Source organism: Gasterosteus aculeatus, chromosome 3 (assembly GCF_964276395.1).
Source record: "Gasterosteus aculeatus chromosome 3, fGasAcu3.hap1.1, whole genome shotgun sequence".
NCBI classification, from domain to species: domain Eukaryota; kingdom Metazoa; phylum Chordata; class Actinopteri; order Perciformes; family Gasterosteidae; genus Gasterosteus; species Gasterosteus aculeatus.
Window position 1 is genome coordinate 11,959,515 of NC_135690.1, and position 21,871 is coordinate 11,981,385.

The window sequence follows — 21,871 nt, forward strand, 5'->3', positions numbered from 1 at the left end:
TCATTTGTTACAACTTTATTAATGAACATGGCAACATTTCAAAAGTCATACAATGGATTCAATAAGCAAAAAAACATTTGGTAATACACACAATCTCTCATTTACCTCTACAGCATGCTGCTTGTTTTGTCTTCTACACCCCCACAAACTTAAAACACTGAGCATTTCAGAAAAACGGTAACCCTTTAACTACACAAGTGATTTAAAACTGACAACCCCCAAATTTTACTGCCAATGAAGACTGTGCATGTCATTTAAAGTATATCACTTCCTGTCCTCGTCCAACTTTCTAAAGCACATTCCTACAGATTAGAAGTTATTGAAGGAATTCAAAGACGAGACAAGAAACCATCACATAACTCTAAATACACTATGGCATCATGGATTCTTTTTTTAAACATTTATCTAACCAACACTTTGCAATCAGAGCATTTTGATTTCATTGCGTTGCTGTTTTACCTTATGACTGGAGCTCTTGAACGGTCTACGTTCAGCAGTGAGGATTGACTCAAAGGATTCCTCCTTTTGGGGACAAACTACGACGGCGCCTGATTCTAAGACCTAAAGCTCACAGCGTCTCCAACACTGTGAGCGAGAAGTGAAGGTTGCTTTGCACTGCACATGAGGGCAGATTCACACCACGACAAGATTATGAAGATAGAAAAATCAGGTCATATTACACCGTCGGAGCACATTGCAAACTTCTTGCAACATGTTTGCATGACATGCAGTTCTCAAGTACCAGCGGCATATGGTCAAGACTTACCGGGATAGATTAAAAAAAGGCTATCAAATATTTAAGCACAGACGACAACATTTCCTCATGGAGCCTATGCAACAAGTTTTTCTGGGTGGTCACTCCTTTAAAAAGTCAAACGTCATGTAACAAAAGGTCATGTCATGCAGTTCATTCATGAAAGCAGATCTTAAAAAGACTGTTCATACTATGGAAATAGTGGACATTTTCTTTGACAGCTAAGCATAAATGCATTGAGGCATGTTAAAGACAAGAGGGTATGCATTTCTTTGCAAGTAAATTGGTCATGTCACTATAGACAAAACCAGTTTCCTTAGGGTTCGCTTACCTGTGTTATTGCAGCAGAACCTAAGGTGCAAGGTCATGGACGACACTGCAAAGATCAGATGTATATATATATTGCACTGTTTGCCATCAGTGAACAATGCTTTAAAATTAACAGCCTTTCACAACAGTGCTCATTCAGAAAAAATGTCATCATCAATACTGGGCTAGTCAGAAGCACTTTGACTACTACCATTCCACATGCTCATGTAGGACATTGAAAGAATAGCAGAAGAAGCCTAAGCATGCTACACTGGAGTTATGCAGTTGGGCTTTTCTAAGCATTACGTTGCAATAAATGGTTTTCTTCTAAACAGAACAGTCAACCGAGACAATGGCACTTCGCAGATACGGTATTTCAGAAAACGCAAAACAACCAAATGGGCAGCCTTAAAAACAGTTCCTACCGACAGTGAAACAGAATGCTGACATTCAAACCCTCAGATCAGAAATCCCAACCGACACTAAAATGCTACCAACAAATAGTCTAACAACCTACAAGTATCGATATACTGACGTCTCAAACATGTGGTACAAGAATCCAAAGTACTATCCCTCTCCTCGGAACATTTCATACTTACCCAGAGACAAGGGGGAAATGGTCATGTGTGACAAAAATACTACATCTTTTGCAGATTATAAAACATAAAAAAGGCGAATATCTCATGTCACATGTCAGTTTTGTACTTACAGTATTAGGAGGCCTCAACTGAAGGAAGAGGACCGCTTAGCCACCCCCGACCCTACAACATCTATGTTCTTATATTGGATAAACACTAACAGAGTGGGGACAGCAAAAACGATTTTTGCAATGTTTTTATATTAAAAAAACATTCTTTTAAAAAAACAGAAATTCATACATGAGAGTTAGTTTGCACTTTGGAAAGAGCAAGACAAACGTTTCAATGCATTTGGGATTACAATGGCAATTTACCTGACTGTCCTGGAAAAAGAACAGCACAAAAAAATATATATATGTATAACACTAAAAAATAGGCAACATTTCTTGCAACCACGTTTTCTGCAGAACAGGTTAGAAAAAATACGTGCTTACCGCTTTTCTAAACTTGCCTGTGGAGGAGGAAGTGTCTATATGAAGGCAATATACAGTGCATACTACCTCAACAATGTCAGCAAACCAGACAATTAAAAAGGAGCAACCCAGCAACGCAGTTAATGCATGAATTACGTTCCATGTATATATATATATACACACACACACACACACCTGGCAACATTCTAAATGAAAAAACATCCGCCTACTACTGAAGTCAGAGAGCAAGGTCAGGAAACAAGTGTAAATAAATGTCTATCAACAAGGACGGTTGTCTGAATCGCTCAGTCATTGCACGCACAAAACCTAACAAGCACGCAAAAAAATCTAACAGTCTTAGACAGTTGGAGAGAGACAGGACAGCACAACTTTGAGTTAACCATTTTAGAGAACTAAACCCACACATGGCCTGCAGGTTTTGGTTTTTATACTTTCCCCCCTCCCCCCTAAAACAAAAAACACAGAAATTCCTCTAAACCATTTTATACCACCCCAACTTACCAACACAGGAGGTTTCAGTTTGTTTTATTGCAAAAACACAACAGGCAATAGCATTTTAAAACTGAGATGATTTACATGGTAATGTCTACAGTTTAATAAACATGAGTTCTAGCCACATTTAATGTAGATACAGGGCTGGAATGACCATATGTATAATTACCTCACTAAAAACAAAGCATTTACAAGAAAAAGGGAAAACAAAAAAAGGAGGACGAGTTCGCCGGGTAATCTGCCATCTATGTGAAACACTTTCAAACCAAGGAAATTTAAGATCTTCATCAAGGCGTCTGCATCCAAACATTTAACAAAGGATTTTGTTTCGACAATGTAGCATTTACTTTATGTCCACTTCACATTACTGGCCCTGTGCAGAAGAAATACATAGAAGATACATTGCATGTTAACAGCAGAAACAGTAGACTCAGCTTCCCAAAATAAAAAAAAGCTAAAAACCTGTTTAGGGAGGAAATCGTTTTGGTTAAGTGTGTGCGTGCGTGCAAAGTTGCTGCAGTCACTGGAGCCCTGTAAACCCTGACGAAGGAACGCGGTTACGGCAGCAAAGAATTGAGTATGCAGTGGATGTGGCGGGCGGATTCTTATCGGGGGTGTACCTGAGGGGCTTGTGGTGCTGCACCCATCGCCTGAGGGTTGGCCGTGCCGTAGTACGCTGCCTGCTGGCGATAGTACTCCGCCCAGGCGGCGCTGTAGTCCGGCTGGCCGCCAGGCTGAGTGGCAGCCGCCGCCGCTGCCGCTGTGGCCTGAGGCGCCGCTTGACCTAAAATGGGTGAGATGGGGATGCAAATGGTTGGAACCGCAAATTTCTCAAAAGTGATTGTTGACGCATCCTGATCGAAGCGTTACTAAGAACTAAAATCGACGAGTACAGCGAGGAGTGTTCTGAGACGGCAGATTTATAAGAAGGGGAACGAACCCACTACCACTTTCTTTGGGTGGCGGGACAGAAACCTTCTGCCTTTCTGTGGGGCGGCTGAGGGAGCAGCCACTCTACTGCAGAGGGCTGCTGGAGGAGCACAGCCACCCGTCAACATCAAGTACAGTCATCTCACAGCCAGAGGGCAAGTCTGACTCGACTATCTTGTTTATTTACTTTGGAACATTTCCATTTGTTTGGTAATTAAAGTTAAATAATTAAGACCAGGATTACACTTGATGCCTAAACAGTTTGCGCACTCACACACACACCTGTGTTATAAAGTAATTAAGTGTGATCATCAGCTAACAGGAGTTCCTACCTTGTTTCTTATAATACTCCTCCCAGGCTTTTGTGTAGTCCTGAGGTTGTTGGCTCTGTTGACCTGCAAAGAGCAGAGAAACGTGTGTCAATACATCCAAATGAAAGATCTGAAATCTTACATGGTTTCCTATGTGGTTTTAATTGATGATCAACAACTCAAGCAATGTAAATCTACACTCAGTTCAGTAGCAGTTACATTCGTGGCACATGGAAAAGCTCTGCCACCAGGGCTCATAAAGCCCTGATGTATTCTAGGAAATAAGCTACTCTTAAGCTCATAAAAAGGTGGTTCTGTGTCGACAGCTCAGCCCTGTAGAAAGGCAGAATGTTGAAGTCTAAACAGCACAGGCATTAATGTCAAAGTGGCAGCACACAGGCCAGCAATAGTGTTAACTGCCCAGACCTGGAAAAAGAAGAGACTTGACTAAACGCCCTGTCGCTGTTTAGACTGACTTGTGTTAAGGTGTACACTGAAACTAGGTTCGTATACCCGTTTTCTTGTAATATTCCTCCCAGGCCTTGGAGTAATCTGCCTGTCCACTCTGACCTGCAGCCTGTTGGTCACCTGTTAAAAAAAACGGTAACTTGTAATTAGTTTATTATTATCAGAAGTTTGTCCTCCACCTGCCTGGGTCGGGTCTTTCAGATTAAAGATGGCGGAGGACAACTATCCTGCCCCTAGGGTAACAAAAAGGAAAAAAGGTTGTTTTGTTTAAATGATGCTCTGCGAAAGGTGGAGCCGGGCCAACAAGTTTCCTGCGAGTTACACCAGGAAGACGTGCTCACAGAGCACTACCAAAGTAAAGCTGGAAGCCTACACTGCTCTACCCTGCTCTCAACCGTTCTTGCTTCTCCATCTGCTTGCACAGACACCGCTATTCGAGAAACACGTCAGTCACCTTGGCCGTTGGTCTGAGTCGTGCCAGGAGCTCCACTTGTCGGGGTCATGGGAGCCTGCGGCTGCTGGCTGTACTGAGCGTAGTAGGCTGCCCACGCTGCTGCGTTGGCATCGGCTGCTGCTTTATCTTCACAAGGCAACGGTTTTGTTACAAAACAAAGGCTAAGATAAAGGCTAGTAACATACAGTTCTGGCTTGTCATTATGTAGACTGATATTGATCTCCGTTATCAACTTCTGAAGTATTTGGCAAGCGGATAATCAGGAACACTTTTTTTTAAAGTTCCGTCAAACTTATCAAGAGTGTAAACTGATGGTACTCACTTGGGTCAGGTTGCCCCTGCTGCCAGTGTGGGTAGCCATTGCCCCATCCCTGAGGCTGGTAAGGCGCCGGTGGACCACTGAAAGAAAAAACAAAGCCATCAACCTTCCAAACCAAACCCGGTGTATAAAATAGTCTTGATCCTCTCGTATGAGTTAGACAAATTGCCAAAGCACTCACTGCGGTCCTGGAGGTCCCTGATTGTAGGGCCCAGGGTTGTATGGACCCATGGGAGCACCGGGGGGGCCTGGTGGTCCAGGAGGGCCGTGTGGACCTGGACCTCCATGTGGACCTGGACCCCCGTGTGGGCCACCCATTGGCGTCACAGGTCCCTGAAAGCCCACCAACAGTTAGTAAACAGGCTTGTAAAAACTTCTTTAAAACAAATTTTTTTAAAAGGACAATTTAAAACTGAGGTGTCTCACCCCAATTTTCTCCTCCACCAGCTGCCTGGCGTAGTCGATCTGTTGAGGGGAGCCCCGAACTGTGAACATTTTGATGTTGGGATCAGCGTTGGGTGGAGGATTCCTCTGCAGCTCGATCCTGGCTCCAGACTGCTGACTGATGCCTTTGATCGTCTCTCCACCTATAGAGTTCAGAAACGACGGTTAACCACAACAACACCTTGTGTAATGGATATATTCACATGTTAGGCATATGAATCCTGAAACCACCATATTTTTCAGTCTCATGACCATTAACTAGTTTTCAAAAGTCAAATGCAAGCACGTTTCAATATGCAGTTTAGGCTTCTCCAGCTCTGGAGTTCATGCAATCTGCATTGACGGGTCACTTGCCTTTTCCAATAATGAGGCCGGTCTTCATGGTTGGGACAGTGAAGGTAAACTCCTGCAGGCCACCAGGGGGCCCCATGTTCCAGTTCCCCTGCCCGCGACCACGACCTCTGCCACCACCATGTCCTGGAGGCCCGCCAGCTTGGACGCTCCGCAGCAGATCAGAAATGATCTCTGCGGCGTGCTGCGCTTGGTCGGGCGGACCCATGATCTGGGCTATCCTTTCTGGTGTGCTGCCGTCGTCTTTAAAAGGAGAGAACATGGCGGTTAGAGACTTGAGACATTTACGTTGCTGGATTCAACTGAACTTTTTCGGAAAAGTACAATGGGTTGTGCTAAGGTCTCAGATAATTTAGGGTTGGTGTTATCCATCAGCTTCTCAGCGTGGTGCATGAGTTTTCATCACTGACCAGACACGTTTCAACGTCGACGAAATGACTTCTCACCTGGTTTAAACTGAATCCTGACGCCTGTGTCGTTCTGTATTTTCTTGATCATTTCTCCGTTTCTGCCAATGACGATTCCCACTGCAAACCGGGGTACAGGAACCTAAATGACAGCAGAATAAAGGCAAATGTTAAGTTACTGAATAAACCCCTCATCTCTGAACTGAGAAATCTGACAATTGATGACTTAACACTCACATCTAAGCTGTCTCCTCCTCCCCCTCCTTGTCCCCCATTGCCGCCACCTCCGCCTCCTCCTCCTCCTCCAACTCGAGAACCATACTCGCCCCTCTGCTCCCTGAAGCCTTGATCTCTGATCAGCTCCATCACCATTTCTTTGGCTTGCTGAGGAGGAAAGGGAAATGTATGTAAATACAGCACCCCTCGGCTGGTTTCCAAGGAGAGTTCAAGGAATCAGGTAGATCATACCTTAAAGATATTTATAGATCTGTGATTTTTGAAGAACAAAACTCCAACAAGCAAAGACCCACCTGAACTTTAAAAGGCTCTCCTGAAATGCGGAGTGGCTTGTCAGCGCCTGTGTTTTGGGGTCCATCTTGAATCATGACCATCTTCACGCCAGCTCTTTCCTGCCATAATAGAATCAGTTAGTCTTTGTAAACTGTGCCACCATTTTCACGACCACTCAAATACTGAACAGCTCACTGACTGAAGACTCACTTGAAGGCTTTTGATGGTTTCTCCGCCCTTTCCAATGACTAGTCCGGCTTTAGAGGCAGGGACCATAATCTCCTGGACAGTCATTCCCGGACCGTCGTTGTGGTTGAATGCTGGCGCTGGACGTCCTTTATCAACGATCTCCGTTAGAAGCCTTTTTGCCGCCCTAAAGAGGGAAAAATTACTATCATACACAGAACAATATTCCTGACATGGATCCAATGTACTTTTTAAAATAAACTAAGGCTGGAAGGGGACTGTTGGGTGGAAAGTTTTAACTTACTGAATGGATTCTGGTCCTCCCGTTAATGTCACTGACCTATCTGGCATTCCACCACTGTCTACAACACAGGAGAAATAAATGAAAACATACCCACAATAAACCAAACCTATTGATTTCCTTGAATTGCAGAGATCCACAACATCAACACTGAACTTACCAGGAGCAATCTGTATTTTACAGCCCGACTCCTGCTGCAGACGTGATATTTGTTCGCCTCCTCTTCCAATAACTAAAAGAAAATGCGGCATTTCATTCCGATATCAACCACACCAGGAGGCTTTTGCAATTTAGTATTGTTTTTTTTAACTACTTACTGAATCCCACCATTCCATCTGGAACCTTGAATTCCTCAGATATTGACCTGGAAATGACAGAACAATGTTAGCTTTGTAATTAATGACCATGTGTGGCATGCTATTAATATGTAACTCAAGTATCTACCTTGGTGGTCCACCCATTCCTCCCATTGCTGAGAAGGCTGCAAAATGAGAATTTACAGTACATTAGGAGAACAAATACACAACATTTAAGTTCAGCACATGCAACAGACAATTCATGCTAATTTTTGGGCCAATTACTTGGTTTGGGAATCATCACAACAGCCACATACATAACTAACTACAGCTACGTCATCAGGTCACTTACCGTCGTTTGTAGCCACTTTCTTCGTCTCTGGTTGGTCTGTGACAACATGACATAATAACCAGTATAAGTATCTATCGTTATACCGATGATTACATTACTACTTATTTTTCAGTTTGAAAACAGCTTTCTGCCTGAAATGTAAATGGTTTTAGCAAACAGAGACCTGCATTGCCACCATACATACAGAGCTGGAATATACCCTAAATTGCCTATAGACTGTGTTTAGTCTCTGTTGAAACTGTTTACCTGCCTCATGATCTATATATATTGTGGTGCTGTGAAATAATATTAAGTTTCACTTTACAACAGTTATGCCCCGTGAATTTAGAATTTCTTGCAAGATTTTTATATTAAATAGGACTTATTTGTTTGAAACTTTGAATGTTTTTTGTCATGAAAAAATATATAAATTTGCAAAAACAAACAAACCAATAATGCCTCCACCTTAGAAAGTATAACGATAATCAGTTAACATAATATATACAATATAACTAAATATTTCATAGCTAGGCATTGATATGAAACCACTGTATGGACAGAGTGAAACACACAATATCATACTGCATTGGCCTACACTTTAAAACATTAAAAACGATAACTGCACACGTGGTTAGGGAGTAATTGACTGGATGTTAGACTACATTAATTCAATCAATATACAAAAATAGAAGGAAAAAAGTACAATTAATAAACACTTCTAGGCGAATACCATTTAGTAGGTGCTACAAACACACAGGCAAGCATCAACTATCAAGACTTGCATTGAATCGATTCGAGCCACTGACCGATATTCAGGTTAGGCATGGGAAAATACCCACCAGCGTCCTCCAGGGGCCTTTTCTGACCCCCGTAGCCAAATTCGTTAGTTGGGGGTGCCGCAACGCCATCTCCCCCAATCTTCGCTGCAATCTTAGACGGAAAGGGAAAAAAAAAGAAAAATTAGGAACGACGTGTCCTTTTTAGCCGTTGGTGTCTGGCGCCTGCGGCCTGCAACCCTCGACTTCTGTCCGGAAGTCTGAGCCAACAAAGGAAAGTCAATACTTCCACTTAAACCGCCACTTAAATGTCGAGGTTGTTACACAGAATATGTCAGTTGTGTTTTGCAATAGCTGATAGCATTGCATTATTAAACGAGTCCAATTATTTAAGGCCGATTTTCTAATATATGCGTTCTGCCCTGTGGCGTAACGTCAGCTAATCGCCGTTAGCTTAGCATAAGCCGCCTCGTTGTCGAATCGAACGGCTGAAAATGCACCATAACTCGCCCATACGCGCGCCACCTCGACATTATTTTTGCACCAGGGTGAATTTATTGTTCTTCTTACCTGTCGAGCTCTCTGAAGAGCGTCTTTAAAAGCGTCGTTCATTCCGGCACCGTTGTTAGAGGACGGGGGAGCCACGCTGCTGTAGTCAGCCATATCTGGTGCTCTTCTCCTCCTTCGGCGCCACAAGATGGCCGTTTACATCCACGGGAAGTGAGCCGGAAACCTCGCAGTTAAACGTCCTCTCGCGATAACGACAGTTGTTGTGTACTCGATTGTTTTGGTCTCGATTGTGACCATTTCTTGTTGTAAAGGAAGATGCACGGCCACGGTTATGAAATAACATTTTAATGTAATGCTCACATTTCACCACATTTGCACAACCTCACACTTTGTTACAGTACAATTGTGATCTTGGTCCGTGGCTATACATTCAGCTGGCTTTTAAAAGAAAAAATGCAAACCAAAACTTAAGATTAAGTCGGATGACAATTGCATATCTTCAGTAACTTTTCCATGATTCCAGTTATTTTATTGCCTGTAGTTACCATTAATACAAGTTCACAGTTTTCGATGAGACTTAAATTGAGGTAAGCAGATTTTCAAATTGTCTAGTTAGAGTGTAGTTTATCAGAGCGCATGGAATAGCCCTGACAAAGCTGGCTCCCATTCCATTATAAAATCCTCTAATGCCACGTCTTTCATATATTCCTACCAGTCCGCCTAGCACACCCGAAGCTGGACGTGAATCTGAGCTGAAAGCTGCAAAACAAGACAAATGTCCATGAGTAAAACAGGTCAAATTGCTTCAAATTATCTCAAAATGTGGGGAAAAAAATGTTTACCCTGTGCTTGCTGCTGAGTCCTGATAACTGCCAATGGATAACTGATAATTTGCCCTGAAGCAAAGGCGACAAAACTGAAGAAGAACAGTTTGGAGTCACTGTTGTAGGCTGGATCACGCTGTGCCCAGTTTATGATCGACTGCAACCAGAAGCAAAAAAGTTAAATACATCTTTCAGACAAACTTGAGTTGTATCTTTTGGGGGTGGGGTGTTCTTCCGTCTGACCTGATGAACTGCGCACTCCACGCCTGCGTAGGGGATCATACAGAGGACGCTTGGCTTGAATCCTCTGTAAAAGCTAGACAGTGACTCGTGTCTGTAAATAGATCGAGCACAGGCCCAAACGCCATGGTAGGTGACAGCTTGCTGCAGATTCAACCTCACCTTCAGCACCTGTAGAGGATATAAAAGGGCCGATATTCCTAGAATAAACCTCCATCAACACACGCTAATGAACAATGCTACATTAAAGAAAATTCATTTTTCAGGCACAATAGTCCAACTTTCCACCATCTGGGTGATCACAGTTACAGTAAAAAAAAAACAAAGATTAATCTTTTACTCAGGTTTCTTCACAATGAAATTAAGACACAAAGCTTTCTGATTTAATGGGGTCAAATGTTGCCATCTAGATTGTGATGAATTCACCAAGCATGCTAATCAATGAATAACACAGACGTCTATCTAGTGACCATTTTACAACCTCATATGTAACTACGGACAATGGGACACACCCAAACTCGGATTCTTACATGACAATTGAGTTGCCAAGAAGCATGATGACCCATTTCGCTTGTAAGAAAGAGAACTTTTCATATGTTGATTGAGGTTAAACAGCAGGCAGGGCGCCGGCTTCTGCTCAGAGTGAAGCATCTCTTGGCCTCAGTATTGCATTTGGTCAAATGCGGCAACGGGTACGGAGATTTGTTATAAAAATCTGGGGCTTTATGTTTTTTTAAAGCAAAGTAGTGGAAGTTGTTTTACGGATATTAGAAGGAGAGGGTTTCTCAACTAAATACTGCAGTTTCTCATTATCAGAGTTTGTGATCGGAACAACTGGGAGTGTAAATCTTAAATTCATTATTATGTTACAACTTTTTAAAAAACTTTTTTATTATGCATTTCATGACATTTTTCCAACACGATAGTGGTGGCAACTTTTTAAAAAATCTTTTCAAGCATAATATTACATATTATTTCATATAAAATAATATAATATTATTATATCATGATTATCTGTAAAGTAAATACAGGTGTCAATAAAATGTATTGGTGCAAAAAATCAAATATTTGTAGTGAAGAGGAAATATAAAGTAGAATTGTAAAATGGAAATACTAAAGAACAAGTAGTGAAAAAAATGTAGAAGTAATTTACCATTTCCATTATGTTAAGATATTTTATGAATATACCTGGATCCAGGGAACGCTGACATTTAACATTGTATTTCATCTTTAACCATCAAGCCACTGATCCGGTACCTCTAAAGGATAGAACGCAGCGTGAGCGGCAGCACCGGAGACGCAACCCAGGCCGAAACGCTGCTGCACAGTCAGAGTCTCCTGAGCGCTGTTCTGGGTGCACACCTTCATCTGGACAAGGCGGAGAAGCTCTGAGTGAGCTCTTCAATTGGAAACAAGATACCGGTGCGTTCATCATTTAGACTGGAGCGTTTTTCTCCGTCTGTATGTCTCACCTGGGCGTAGATCAGACACTGCAGCGTCGATTGTGGCGTTCCCTTCAGCACGTTGACGGCGTTGCCTTGCCACATGGACCGCAGGCCACCCGCCCGTATTTCCTGAAAGCCTTGGGAGAAGGCTTTGGATCCATGAACCTAGAGCACACAGGAAACGCTTTCATGCTGGAACAGATGCTCCAAAAGTAAGAAGGTATCAGGTTTTTATCTCTAACTTAAAGCCCAACTCAACCCACAGTAATAACTGTGATCCTTCTGTAAAACCTCTTTGGTCAACTTCGGAGAAACATCACTAGATTTTAGGGCTTTTTCTACTTTAAAGAAACTATCAAAAAAAGCACTAACCACATTTTCTTTCTTATATTTTTTCTCCACATGCATTCAAATGAATGCTTCTCCACTATCAGGAAACGGCTAATTATGTAAATCAAAGTAGGCTAGCTGATAGAAGGCTACTTCTATTCACAGACACATACATATTTCTGGTCTGAAACTGTAACATTGAAACTATGTTTCTTTGATGGGATGTCACAGCATAAATAAATAGTAATAAACGTATTTGTGGTGGGACTGTCCCACGAACGGATGATTCAAGTGAACAGCATGTATGCAGGGAGATGTTCCTGAGTGTACTTGAAATGCGTATCAAGTTGTTCTAATTCACTGTGTTTTGAATATCATACATCATTTTGGGGGGCTCAGACCTTTAGATGAAATCTGACCTGCAGCTGGGTCTTGAGGCGGTCGATGGGCGCCGTCACAGTTCGGGATACAGCATCGGCCAGACCCGCAGCAAGAACAAACGTCCTCCATGCACCCAAACCAGAGGCCTCCTCTGGGAACTCGATGGGCATCGCACGACTTTCACCCACATCGAAAACCTACAATTGCATTCATCACCCTTTAATCATTCTGTCGCTGCTCGTGTTTGAGTGGATGTGTCACAGCATCACCAGAAGTAACATATTGGCGAGGCCGCCAGCAGAGCCCACCAGACTGTGTTTCCATGACGACACCAGCTCCCCGATGCTGTCCACGGGGTTCAGGATGACATAGTGCAGGAACTCAGCCCAGTCCACCGTCATCGAACTGTCCTTATCCATCCTGGTGGATAAACACTTTGTTTTCATCACATACTGTAACGAAAGAAGCCGCGTGACAATGTGCTAGTACCGCTTTAGAAAAAAAAGCATAATAATTCAGGTTTAAACGCCTTCTGGAAGTGTCTCTTTTCAACAGTGATGAGTAACTGATTTTATGACAGTTGTGAGAGGAGTAATCAGCTAAGACCCAATCCATCTATTCTTTTGCAACTGCAGGCTTGATGGCATGTTCAAACTTATAGTTTATGAGGTGTATATCAATTCAGGGAACGTGATAAGATCAATAACCAGACATAGAGTAAACTGGGATGGCATATCAACCCATAAAAACCTGTTAAGAAAGAATCAATCTGCTCTGAACTCATTTAAGCCCAAGACTGTTTTTATATTTGACATACAGTAAATTAATTTAGCTTTAAATACAATGATGAATCCATGAGGTAGTGGGCAAAAGAGGCTTACATTTGAATAATTGTTGGAATGCATTAACGATGCATTCCAAGTATTGTTCTTCGAATCTTTATTTCAACTTCTTCTATTTCTTCCGCGGCACCTTTCAACTCCTTCACACTTTCAGCTATTAAAACCGTTCAAATATTAAAATGTTCAGCTCCTTTCTGGCTTGAGGGCTATGACTTTTCAGCTTTCTACCTCTTATGCTTGAATTTATATAAATCAATAATCATTAATATTTTAACATGGTTTTCAAATGGAGTTTGCTTTCAAATCCTCCTAAACTTCTTCAACTTTCAGATTTTTCAGCTTCGCGAATCTTTCAGCTACAGACACCATTTCAACTCTCAAATGTTCACACAAGTCTCAACTATTTTATGAAAAAAACTGCTTCTTGATATCTATTGTACTTTTTTCATAATCACTGATTATGTTTCACTAGTTTTTCGCTCCGTTTCTGACTTTTACATGAGTGTGTATTGCGTCTGCTACAGTGGAGAGCTCGAGGCTAGAGTGTGGGGCATCGCAGGAATCTGGTTTAAAAAGTATGGAACTTCTGTCCTTGCAGCCAAAGTATACACTCTAGAGGCTTCGTTTCTTCAGATTAATGAGGGTATGGTTGTGCTGATTGGATTAATGTGTTCATGGAATCCCAGAGTTTTTTAGTTTTGGCGCAAGGAGTGTTTGAGTGACACAACCTCTGCCAAAAGCCCCATAGGCTCCAATACAAATCTGCCGACATATTTCTCACAAAAATCCACAAGGTACACGTTTTGTCAACGGCCATAGGAGCCGTATTTATTACCGGACAGACATAAAAACACATCCACGCGTTCGGTAGAGTCTTGGGTCTCATACAAACGCCGTATTTTTTAGATAGCTGTTATAGTTTTGCGCTGGTTCTCATTTGTGTGAGGTGTGGATTCTGTGTAACTTGCTGCCATGTCTCTGTCTTTTGCAGCAGATCGTTAATGATCACAGGTGCGCCGTTGTCGTGGTTACGAGCACTCACATGCTGCAGGATCTGTCTGTGGCTCACAGCTGCTCGCTCCTATGACCTGATTAGTGGAGTCACATGACGCAGCTATGCTTTCTGTCAACAGACCAATATGATAAAGACACTCGCCCCCCCTCCCCCCTCCCCCCTGACCTCTACTTACTGTTAATCACTCTCAGTCAGTCAGTCAGTCTAATTCTCCTCCCCTCTCCCTCTCTTCCTCACCACCATTCCCTTCCTCACCCTCTCACCCTCCCTCCCTCTATCTACACCCCCCCACCCCACCCAATGCAATAGGTGCGCCGTTGCCGTGGTTACTCGTAAACACGCTGCAGTATCTCTGTGTGTGACTCACAGCTGCTCCAATGACGTGATTAGTGGAGTCACATGACGCAGCTATGCTTTCTGTCAACAGACCAATATGATAAAGACACTCGCCCCCCCTCCCCCCTCCACCCTGACCTCTTCTCACTGTTAATCACTCAGTCAGTCAGTATGTCTGTCTATTTCTCCTCCTCTCTCTCTCCCTCTATCTCTTCCTCACCACCCCTCCCTTCCTCACCCTCTCACCCTCCCTCCCTCTATCTACACCCCCCCAACCCACCCAATCCAATAATTTCAAAATAAAAGCCACATGGAGGGAATTTTTACTGTAATGTTTGTGATGAGGCCTATTAATTAAAAACTTCTTAGTTTGAATAACAAACATTCTGTCTCCCACTACGAATATTACTCGTACTTCTAGTACTACAACTGATACTTCTACTACCATACTACTAGTATTTCTACTGCTATTAATACTACAACTACTACTAATGTTATTACAAATACGACTATGGCTAATAGTATTACAGCTGTTTCTACTGCTATTGATACTAAACCTACTATTACTGCTTATACTGCTAGTACTACTAATACCACAATTATAACTAATACTACTACTAATATTACTACAAACAATTTAAAACAAATTTAAGCTCCTGCAACTTCTGTTTTTAGAAAATCTATTGAAATTCAGCTTCCCCACTTCCTGTATTTTCAGCAGTTCTTTAAAATAATTTCAGCTATTCTTATGCCTCTATCAACAGCAATTTTTTAATATTCATTTCTGTATTTTTTTGCAATATTTCAAATTTATTTCAGCTGTTTTCATTTCTGCTTTTTCAACAAATCTATTGAAATTCCTTTCAGCTTCTCCCATTTCTGTATTTTCAGCAATTTCAAATTCATTTCAGCTTTTCTAATCTTTTCACCAAATGTATTCAAATTCCCTTCAACTTTCTGTATTTTCAGCTATTTTTAAATATTCAGTGCAGCTTTCAGCTTTTTGCATTCCAACGCATTTTCAGCAGGAAATGCTTTTTCTAGTTGTTGGAATGCATTGAGATGCATTCCAAGTATTGTTCTTCGAATCTTTATTTCAACTTCTTCTATTTCTTCCGCGGCACCTTTCAACTCCTTCACACTTTCAGCTATTAAAATCCTTCAAATATTAAAATGTTCAGCTCCTTTCTGGCTTGAGGGCTATGACTTTTCAGCTTTCTACATCTTATGCTTGAATTTATATAAATCAATAATCATTAATATTTTAACATGGTTTTCAAATGGAGTTTGCTTTCAAATCCTCCTAAACTTCTTCAACTTTCAGATTTTTCAGGTTCGCAAATCTTTCAGCTACAGACACCATTTCAACTTTCAAATGTTGACACAAGTCTTAACTATTTTATGAAAAAAACTGCTTCTTGATATCTATTGTACTTTTTTCATAATCACTGATTATGTTTCACTAGTTCTTCGCTCCGTTTCTGACTTTTACATGAGTGTGTATTGCGTCTGCTAGAGGGGGACCTCGACGGCTAGAGTGTGGGGCATCGCAGGAATCTGGTAAAAAAAATATGGAACTTCTGTCCTTGCAGCCAAAGTATACACTCTAGAGGCTTAATTTCTTCAGATTAATGAGGGTATGGTTGTGCTGATTGGATTAATGTGTTCATGGAATCCCAGAGTTCTTTAGTTTTGGCGCAAGGAGTGTTTGAGTGACACAACCTCTGCCAAAAGCCCCATAGGCTCCAATACAAATCTGCCGACATATTTCTCACAAAAATCCACAAGGTACACGTTTTGTCAACGGCCATAGGAGCCGTATTTATTACCGGACAGACATAAAAACACATCCACGCGTTCGGTAGAGTCTTGGGTCTCATACAAACGCCGTATTTTTTAGATAGCTGTTATAGTTTTGCGCTGGTTCTCATTTGTTTGAGGTGTGGATTCTGTGTAACTCGCTGTCCTGTGTCTGCACTTTTGCAGCCGCACAGGTGCGTCGTTGTCGTGGTTACGAGCACTCACATGCTGCAGGATCTGTCTGTGGCTCACAGCTGCTCGCTCCTATGACCTGATTAGTGGAGTCACATGACGCAGCTATGCTTTCTGTCAACAGACCAATATGATAAAGACACTAGCCCCCCTCCCCCCTCCACCCTGACCTCTACTTACTGTTAATCACTGTCAGTCAGTCAGTCAGTCTAATTCTCCTCCCCTCTCCCTCTCTTCCTCACCACCATTCCCTTCCTCACCCTCTCACCCTCCCTCCCTCTATCTACACCCCCCCACCCCACCCAATCCAATAGGTGCGCCGTTGCCGTGGTTACTCGTAAACACGCTGCAGTATCTCTGTGTGACTCACAGCTGCTCCAATGACGTAATTAGTGGAGTCACATGACGCAGCTATGCTTTCTGTCAACAGACCAATATGATAAAGACACTAGCCCCCCCTCCCCCCTCCACCCTGACCTCTACTTACTGTTAATCACTCTCAGTCAGTCAGTCAGTCTAATTCTCCTCCCCTCTCCCTCTCTTCCTCACCACCATTCCCTTCCTCACCCTCTCACCCTCCCTCCCTCTATCTACACCCCCCCACCCCACCCAATGCAATAGGTGCGCCGTTGCCGTGGTTACTCGTAAACACGCTGCAGTATCTCTGTGTGTGACTCACAGCTGCTCCAATGACGTGATTAGTGGAGTCACATGACGCAGCTATGCTTTCTGTCAACAGACCAATATGATAAAGACACTCGCCCCCCCTCCCCCCTCCACCCTGACCTCTTCTCACTGTTAATCACTCAGTCAGTCAGTATGTCTGTCTATTTCTCCTCCTCTCTCTCTCCCTCTATCTCTTCCTCACCACCCCTCCCTTCCTCACCCTCTCACCCTCCCTCCCTCTATCTACACCCCCCCACCCCACCCAATCCAATAATTTCAAAATAAAAGCCCCATGGAGGGAATTTTTACTGTAATGTTTGTGATGAGGCCTATTAATTAAAAACTTCTTAGTTTGAATAACAAACATTCTGTCTCCCACTACGAATATTACTCGTACTTCTAGTACTACAACTGATACTTCTACTACCATACTACTAGTATTTCTACTGCTATTAATACTACAACTACTACTAATGTTATTACAAATACTACTATGGCTAATAGTATTACAGCTGTTTCTACTGCTATTGATACTAAACCTACTATTACTGCTCTACTGCTAGTACTACTAATATCACAATTATAACTAATACTACTACTAATATTACTACAAACAATTTTAAACAAATTTAAGCTCCTGCAACTTCTGTTTTTAGAAAATCTATTGAAATTCAGCTTCCCCACTTCCTGTATTTTCAGCAGTTCTTTAAAATAATTTCAGCTATTCTTATGCCTCCATCAACAGCAATTTTTTAATATTCATTTCTGTATTTTTTTGCAATATTTCAAATTTATTTCAGCTGTTTTCATTTCTGCTTTTTCAGCAAATCTATTGAAATTCCTTTCAGCTTCTCCCATTTCTGTATTTTCAGCTATTTCAAATTCATTTCAGCTTTTCTAATATGTGTAATTTCAGATGTATTCAAATTCCCTTCAACTTTCTGTATTTTCAGCTATTTTTAAATATTCATTTCAGCTTTCAGCTTTTTGCATTCCAACGCATTTTCAGCAGGAAATGCATTTTCTAGTTATTCTATTTCTTCCGCGCCCCCTTTCAACTCCTTCACACTTTCAGCTATTAAAATCCTTCAAATATTAAAATGTTCAGCTCCTTTCTGGCTTGAGGGCTATGACTTTTCAGCTTTCTACCTCTTAAGCTTGAATTTATATAAATCAATAATCATTAATATTTTAACATGGTTTTCAAATGGAGTTTGCTTTCAAATCCTCCTAAACTTCTTCAACTTTCAGATTTTTCAGCTTCGCAAATCTTTCAGCTACAGACACCATTTAAACTTTTAAATGTTGACACAAGTCTTAACTATTTTATGAAATAAACAGCTTCTTGATATCTATTGTACTTTTTTCATAATCACTGATTATGTTTCACTAGTTTTTCGCTCCGTTTCTGACTTTTACATGAGTGTGTATTGCGTCTGCTAGAGGCGGGGCCTCGCAGGCTAGAGTGTGGGGCAGCGCAGAAATCTGGTTTAAAAAGTATGGAACTTCTGTCCTTGCAGCCAAAGTATACACTCTAGAGGCTTCATTTCTTCAGATTAATGAGGGTATGGTTGTGCTGATTGGATTAATGTGTTCATGGAATCCCAGAGTTTTTTAGTTTTGGCGCAAGGAGTGTTTGAGTGACACAACCTCTGCCAAAAGCCCCATAGGCTCCAATACAAATCTGCCGACATATTTCTCACAAAAATCCACAAGGTACACGTTCTGTCAACGGCCATAGGAGCCGTATTTATTACCGGACAGACATAAAAACACATCCACGCGTTCGGTAGAGTCTTGGGTCTCATACAAACGCCGTATTTTTTAGATAGCTGTTATAGTTTTGCGCTGGTTCTCATTTGTTTGAGGTGTGGATTCTGTGTAACTCGCTGTCCTGTGTCTGCACTTTTGCAGCCGCACAGGTGCGTCGTTGTCGTGGTTACGAGCACTCACACGCTGCAGGATCTGTCTGTGGCTCACAGCTGCTCCTTGTGACCTGATTAGTGGAGTCACATGACGCAGCTATGCTTTCTGTCAACAGACCAATATGATAAAGACACTAGCCCCCCTCCCCCCTCCACCCTGACCTCTACTTACTGTTAATCACTCTCAGTCAGTCAGTCAGTCTAATTCTCCTCCCCTCTCCCTCTCTTCCTCACCACCATTCCCTTCCTCACCCTCTCACCCTCCCTCCCTCTATCTACACCCCCCCACCCCACCCAATCCAATAGGTGCGCCGTTGCCGTGGTTACTCGTAAACACGCTGCAGTATCTCTGTGTGTGACTCACAGCTGCTCCAATGACGTGATTAGTGGAGTCACATGACGCAGCTATGCTTTCTGTCAACAGACCAATATGATAAAGACACTAGCCCCCCCTCCCCCCTCCCCCCTGACCTCTACTTACTGTTAATCACTCTCAGTCAGTCAGTCAGTCTAATTCTCCTCCCCTCTCCCTCTCTTCCTCACCACCATTCCCTTCCTCACCCTCTCACCCTCCCTCCCTCTATCTACACCCCCCCACCCCACCCAATGCAATAGGTGCGCCGTTGCCGTGGTTACTCGTAAACACGCTGCAGTATCTCTGTGTGTGACTCACAGCTGCTCCAATGACGTGATTAGTGGAGTCACATGACGCAGCTATGCTTTCTGTCAACAGACCAATATGATAAAGACACTCGCCCCCCCTCCCCCCTCCACCCTGACCTCTTCTCACTGTTAATCACTCAGTCAGTCAGTATGTCTGTCTATTTCTCCTCCTCTCTCTCTCCCTCTATCTCTTCCTCACCACCCCTCCCTTCCTCACCCTCTCACCCTCCCTCCCTCTATCTACACCCCCCCAACCCACCCAATCCAATAATTTCAAAATAAAAGCCACATGGAGGGAATTTTTACTGTAATGTTTGTGATGAGGCCTATTAATTAAAAACTTCTTAGTTTGAATAACAAACATTCTGTCTCCCACTACGAATATTACTCGTACTTCTAGTACTACAACTGATACTTCTACTACCATACTACTAGTATTTCTACTGCTATTAATACTACAACTACTACTAATGTTATTACAAATACGACTATGGCTAATAGTATTACAGCTGTTTCTACTGCTATTGATACTAAACCTACTATTACTGCTAGTACTACTAATACCACAATTATAACTAATACTACTACTAATATTACTACAAACAATTTTAAACAAATTTAAGCTCCTGCAACTTCTGTTTTTAGAAAATCTATTGAAATTCAGCTTCCCCACTTCCTGTATTTTCAGCAGTTCTTTAAAATAATTTCAGCTATTCTTATGCCTCTATCAACAGCAATTTTTCACTATTCATTTCTGTATTTTTTTGCAATATTTCAAATTTATTTCAGCTGTTTTCATTTCTGCTTTTTCAGCAAATCTATTGAAATTCCTTTCAGCTTCTCCCATTTCTGTATTTTCAGCAATTTCAAATTCATTTCAGCTTTTCTAATATCTATAATTTCAGCAAATGTATTCAAATTCCCTTCAACTTTCTGTATTTTCAGCTATTTTAAAAAGTTCATTTCAGCTTTCAGCTTTTTGCATTCCAACGCATTTTCAGCAGGAAATGCATTTTCTAGTTGTTTTTGCATTCGCCTTTGAAATGACCACTCCTAACTCCTTAAACAAACATATGATGTCTTCTTGGTCAATCACTCCTGATCAGAGAAGAAATGCACAAAATTACAAACAGGTACTGCTCGTTCAGTTATCATATTTCTGGGAATCAATGATACCACTGCAAAGTTCACAACCTGCAGGTGTTTGTTGTGTAATCTGTGCAATAAACAGAGTGTATGCATGACTGCCTTTCTGTCTGTCCTTTCGGAACTCACGGTCATAGTTTTATAAAGAATATGCCCATGTAAGATCATCAGTAGTAGATCACAGTGTGTTACAGGGGATCAAAGCAGGAGGTATAATGCTTAAAAACATTGCAAAAGCATTACATGGCATTTGTGTTTAACCGCTTGCTGCAATTTCTTGTCTTTCTTAGAGGAATAAAACATTGTTCAAGTATGTGACCACTCACCACACTTATTCTTGTCAAGATCATGAAAGTGAATTTTCCACTTCCTCTCTCTGTCCATCATGTAGTTGAGGAACTCATTATAATCCAACAGGCCATCTTTGTTTTTGTCATAAGAACCGATGATACTCTAGGAGAAAATCAGCATGTTTGTGTTATTAGTGCTTGACTAAATAAATTAGGTTAGAACACATACAAAAACACCAGATTGTTACCTGGACCTTTCTGTCCACTAACAGGATCCCGTGCTTTTTCATTTCATCTTCGAGCTCCGACATTGATATTAATCCATCCTTGTTTTTATCGAGTTTAGCAAACAAACCACGGAACTGATCCATGGTGCGTTTAGGATCAAATTAGCTCCAGCAAAAAAAAATTAAGACGTAAAAGAAAATGCAGCGTGCTTCATCAAGTCGGGATTAAATGCATTTATGATGTCCAGATATTATTAACCTGCGGCTGTGCTGGGACGCTGACTCATCGCAGGGGTTCAGTGGCGATGCTGCATGGGCGCTTTCATCA

General features: G+C 41.9%; 2 protein-coding genes across 22 annotated transcripts; both read right to left on the reverse strand.

The window, feature by feature from the left end:
- On the reverse strand, window positions 1-9,511 carry fubp1 (far upstream element (FUSE) binding protein 1). 21 transcript variants are annotated; one of them, XM_040172310.2, is made up of 20 exons: window positions 9,282-9,452; window positions 8,742-8,865; window positions 7,957-7,992; window positions 7,753-7,789; window positions 7,626-7,672; window positions 7,469-7,540; window positions 7,312-7,369; window positions 7,032-7,194; window positions 6,842-6,940; window positions 6,549-6,695; window positions 6,351-6,453; window positions 5,908-6,147; window positions 5,536-5,696; window positions 5,291-5,442; window positions 5,113-5,189; window positions 4,791-4,916; window positions 4,382-4,456; window positions 3,890-3,952; window positions 3,248-3,411; window positions 1-3,000 (listed from the first exon to the last, which is right to left on the reverse strand). In XM_040172310.2, exons 1-20 carry the CDS (start codon window positions 9,372-9,374, stop codon window positions 2,992-2,994), a joined length of 2,046 nt encoding a protein of 681 aa, XP_040028244.2. In that variant the 5' UTR covers window positions 9,375-9,452; the 3' UTR covers window positions 1-2,991. The 21 variants fall into 21 exon arrangements, with proteins under 21 accessions (XP_040028244.2, XP_040028245.2, XP_040028249.2 ...); XM_040172311.2 differs by having other exon boundaries at window positions 8,775-8,865; window positions 9,282-9,441; XM_040172315.2 differs by lacking the exon at window positions 4,382-4,456 and having other exon boundaries at window positions 9,282-9,511.
- Window positions 9,512-9,553: 42 nt separating this feature from the next.
- slc25a24l (solute carrier family 25 member 24, like) lies at window positions 9,554-21,820 on the reverse strand. The gene is made up of 10 exons (XM_078099322.1): window positions 21,565-21,820; window positions 21,353-21,479; window positions 20,894-20,978; window positions 12,750-12,864; window positions 12,480-12,638; window positions 11,758-11,895; window positions 11,543-11,653; window positions 10,289-10,456; window positions 10,064-10,202; window positions 9,554-9,980 (listed from the first exon to the last, which is right to left on the reverse strand). The coding sequence occupies exons 1-10, from the start codon at window positions 21,685-21,687 to the stop codon at window positions 9,799-9,801; spliced, it is 1,347 nt and encodes a 448-aa protein (XP_077955448.1). The 5' UTR covers window positions 21,688-21,820; the 3' UTR covers window positions 9,554-9,798.
- Window positions 21,821-21,871: the final 51 nt, after the last annotated feature.

Bases quoted from the DNA above. Each gene is read 5' to 3' on its own strand.
- fubp1 (XM_078099304.1), bottom strand. From the start codon at position 9,374: ATGGCTGACTACAGCAGCGTGGCTCCCCCGTCCTCTAACAACGGTGCC. The intron at 7,790-7,956 runs GTAAGTGACCTG...CTCATTTTGCAG, and splicing joins GAAAGTGGCTACAAACGACG to CCTTCTCAGCAATGGGAGGA. The intron at 6,696-6,841 runs GTGGGTCTTTGC...TTTCCTCCTCAG, and splicing joins GAGAGCCTTTTAAAGTTCAG to CAAGCCAAAGAAATGGTGAT.
- slc25a24l (XM_078099322.1), bottom strand. From the start codon at position 21,687: ATGGATCAGTTCCGTGGTTTGTTTGCTAAACTCGATAAAAACAAGGAT. The intron at 12,865-20,893 runs ATGCATTTCCTG...GTGTTTATCCAC, and splicing joins AATGCAAAAACAACTAGAAA to CAGGATGGATAAGGACAGTT. The intron at 9,981-10,063 runs GTAAACATTTTT...CTTGTTTTGCAG, and splicing joins GACTCAGCAGCAAGCACAGG to CTTTCAGCTCAGATTCACGT.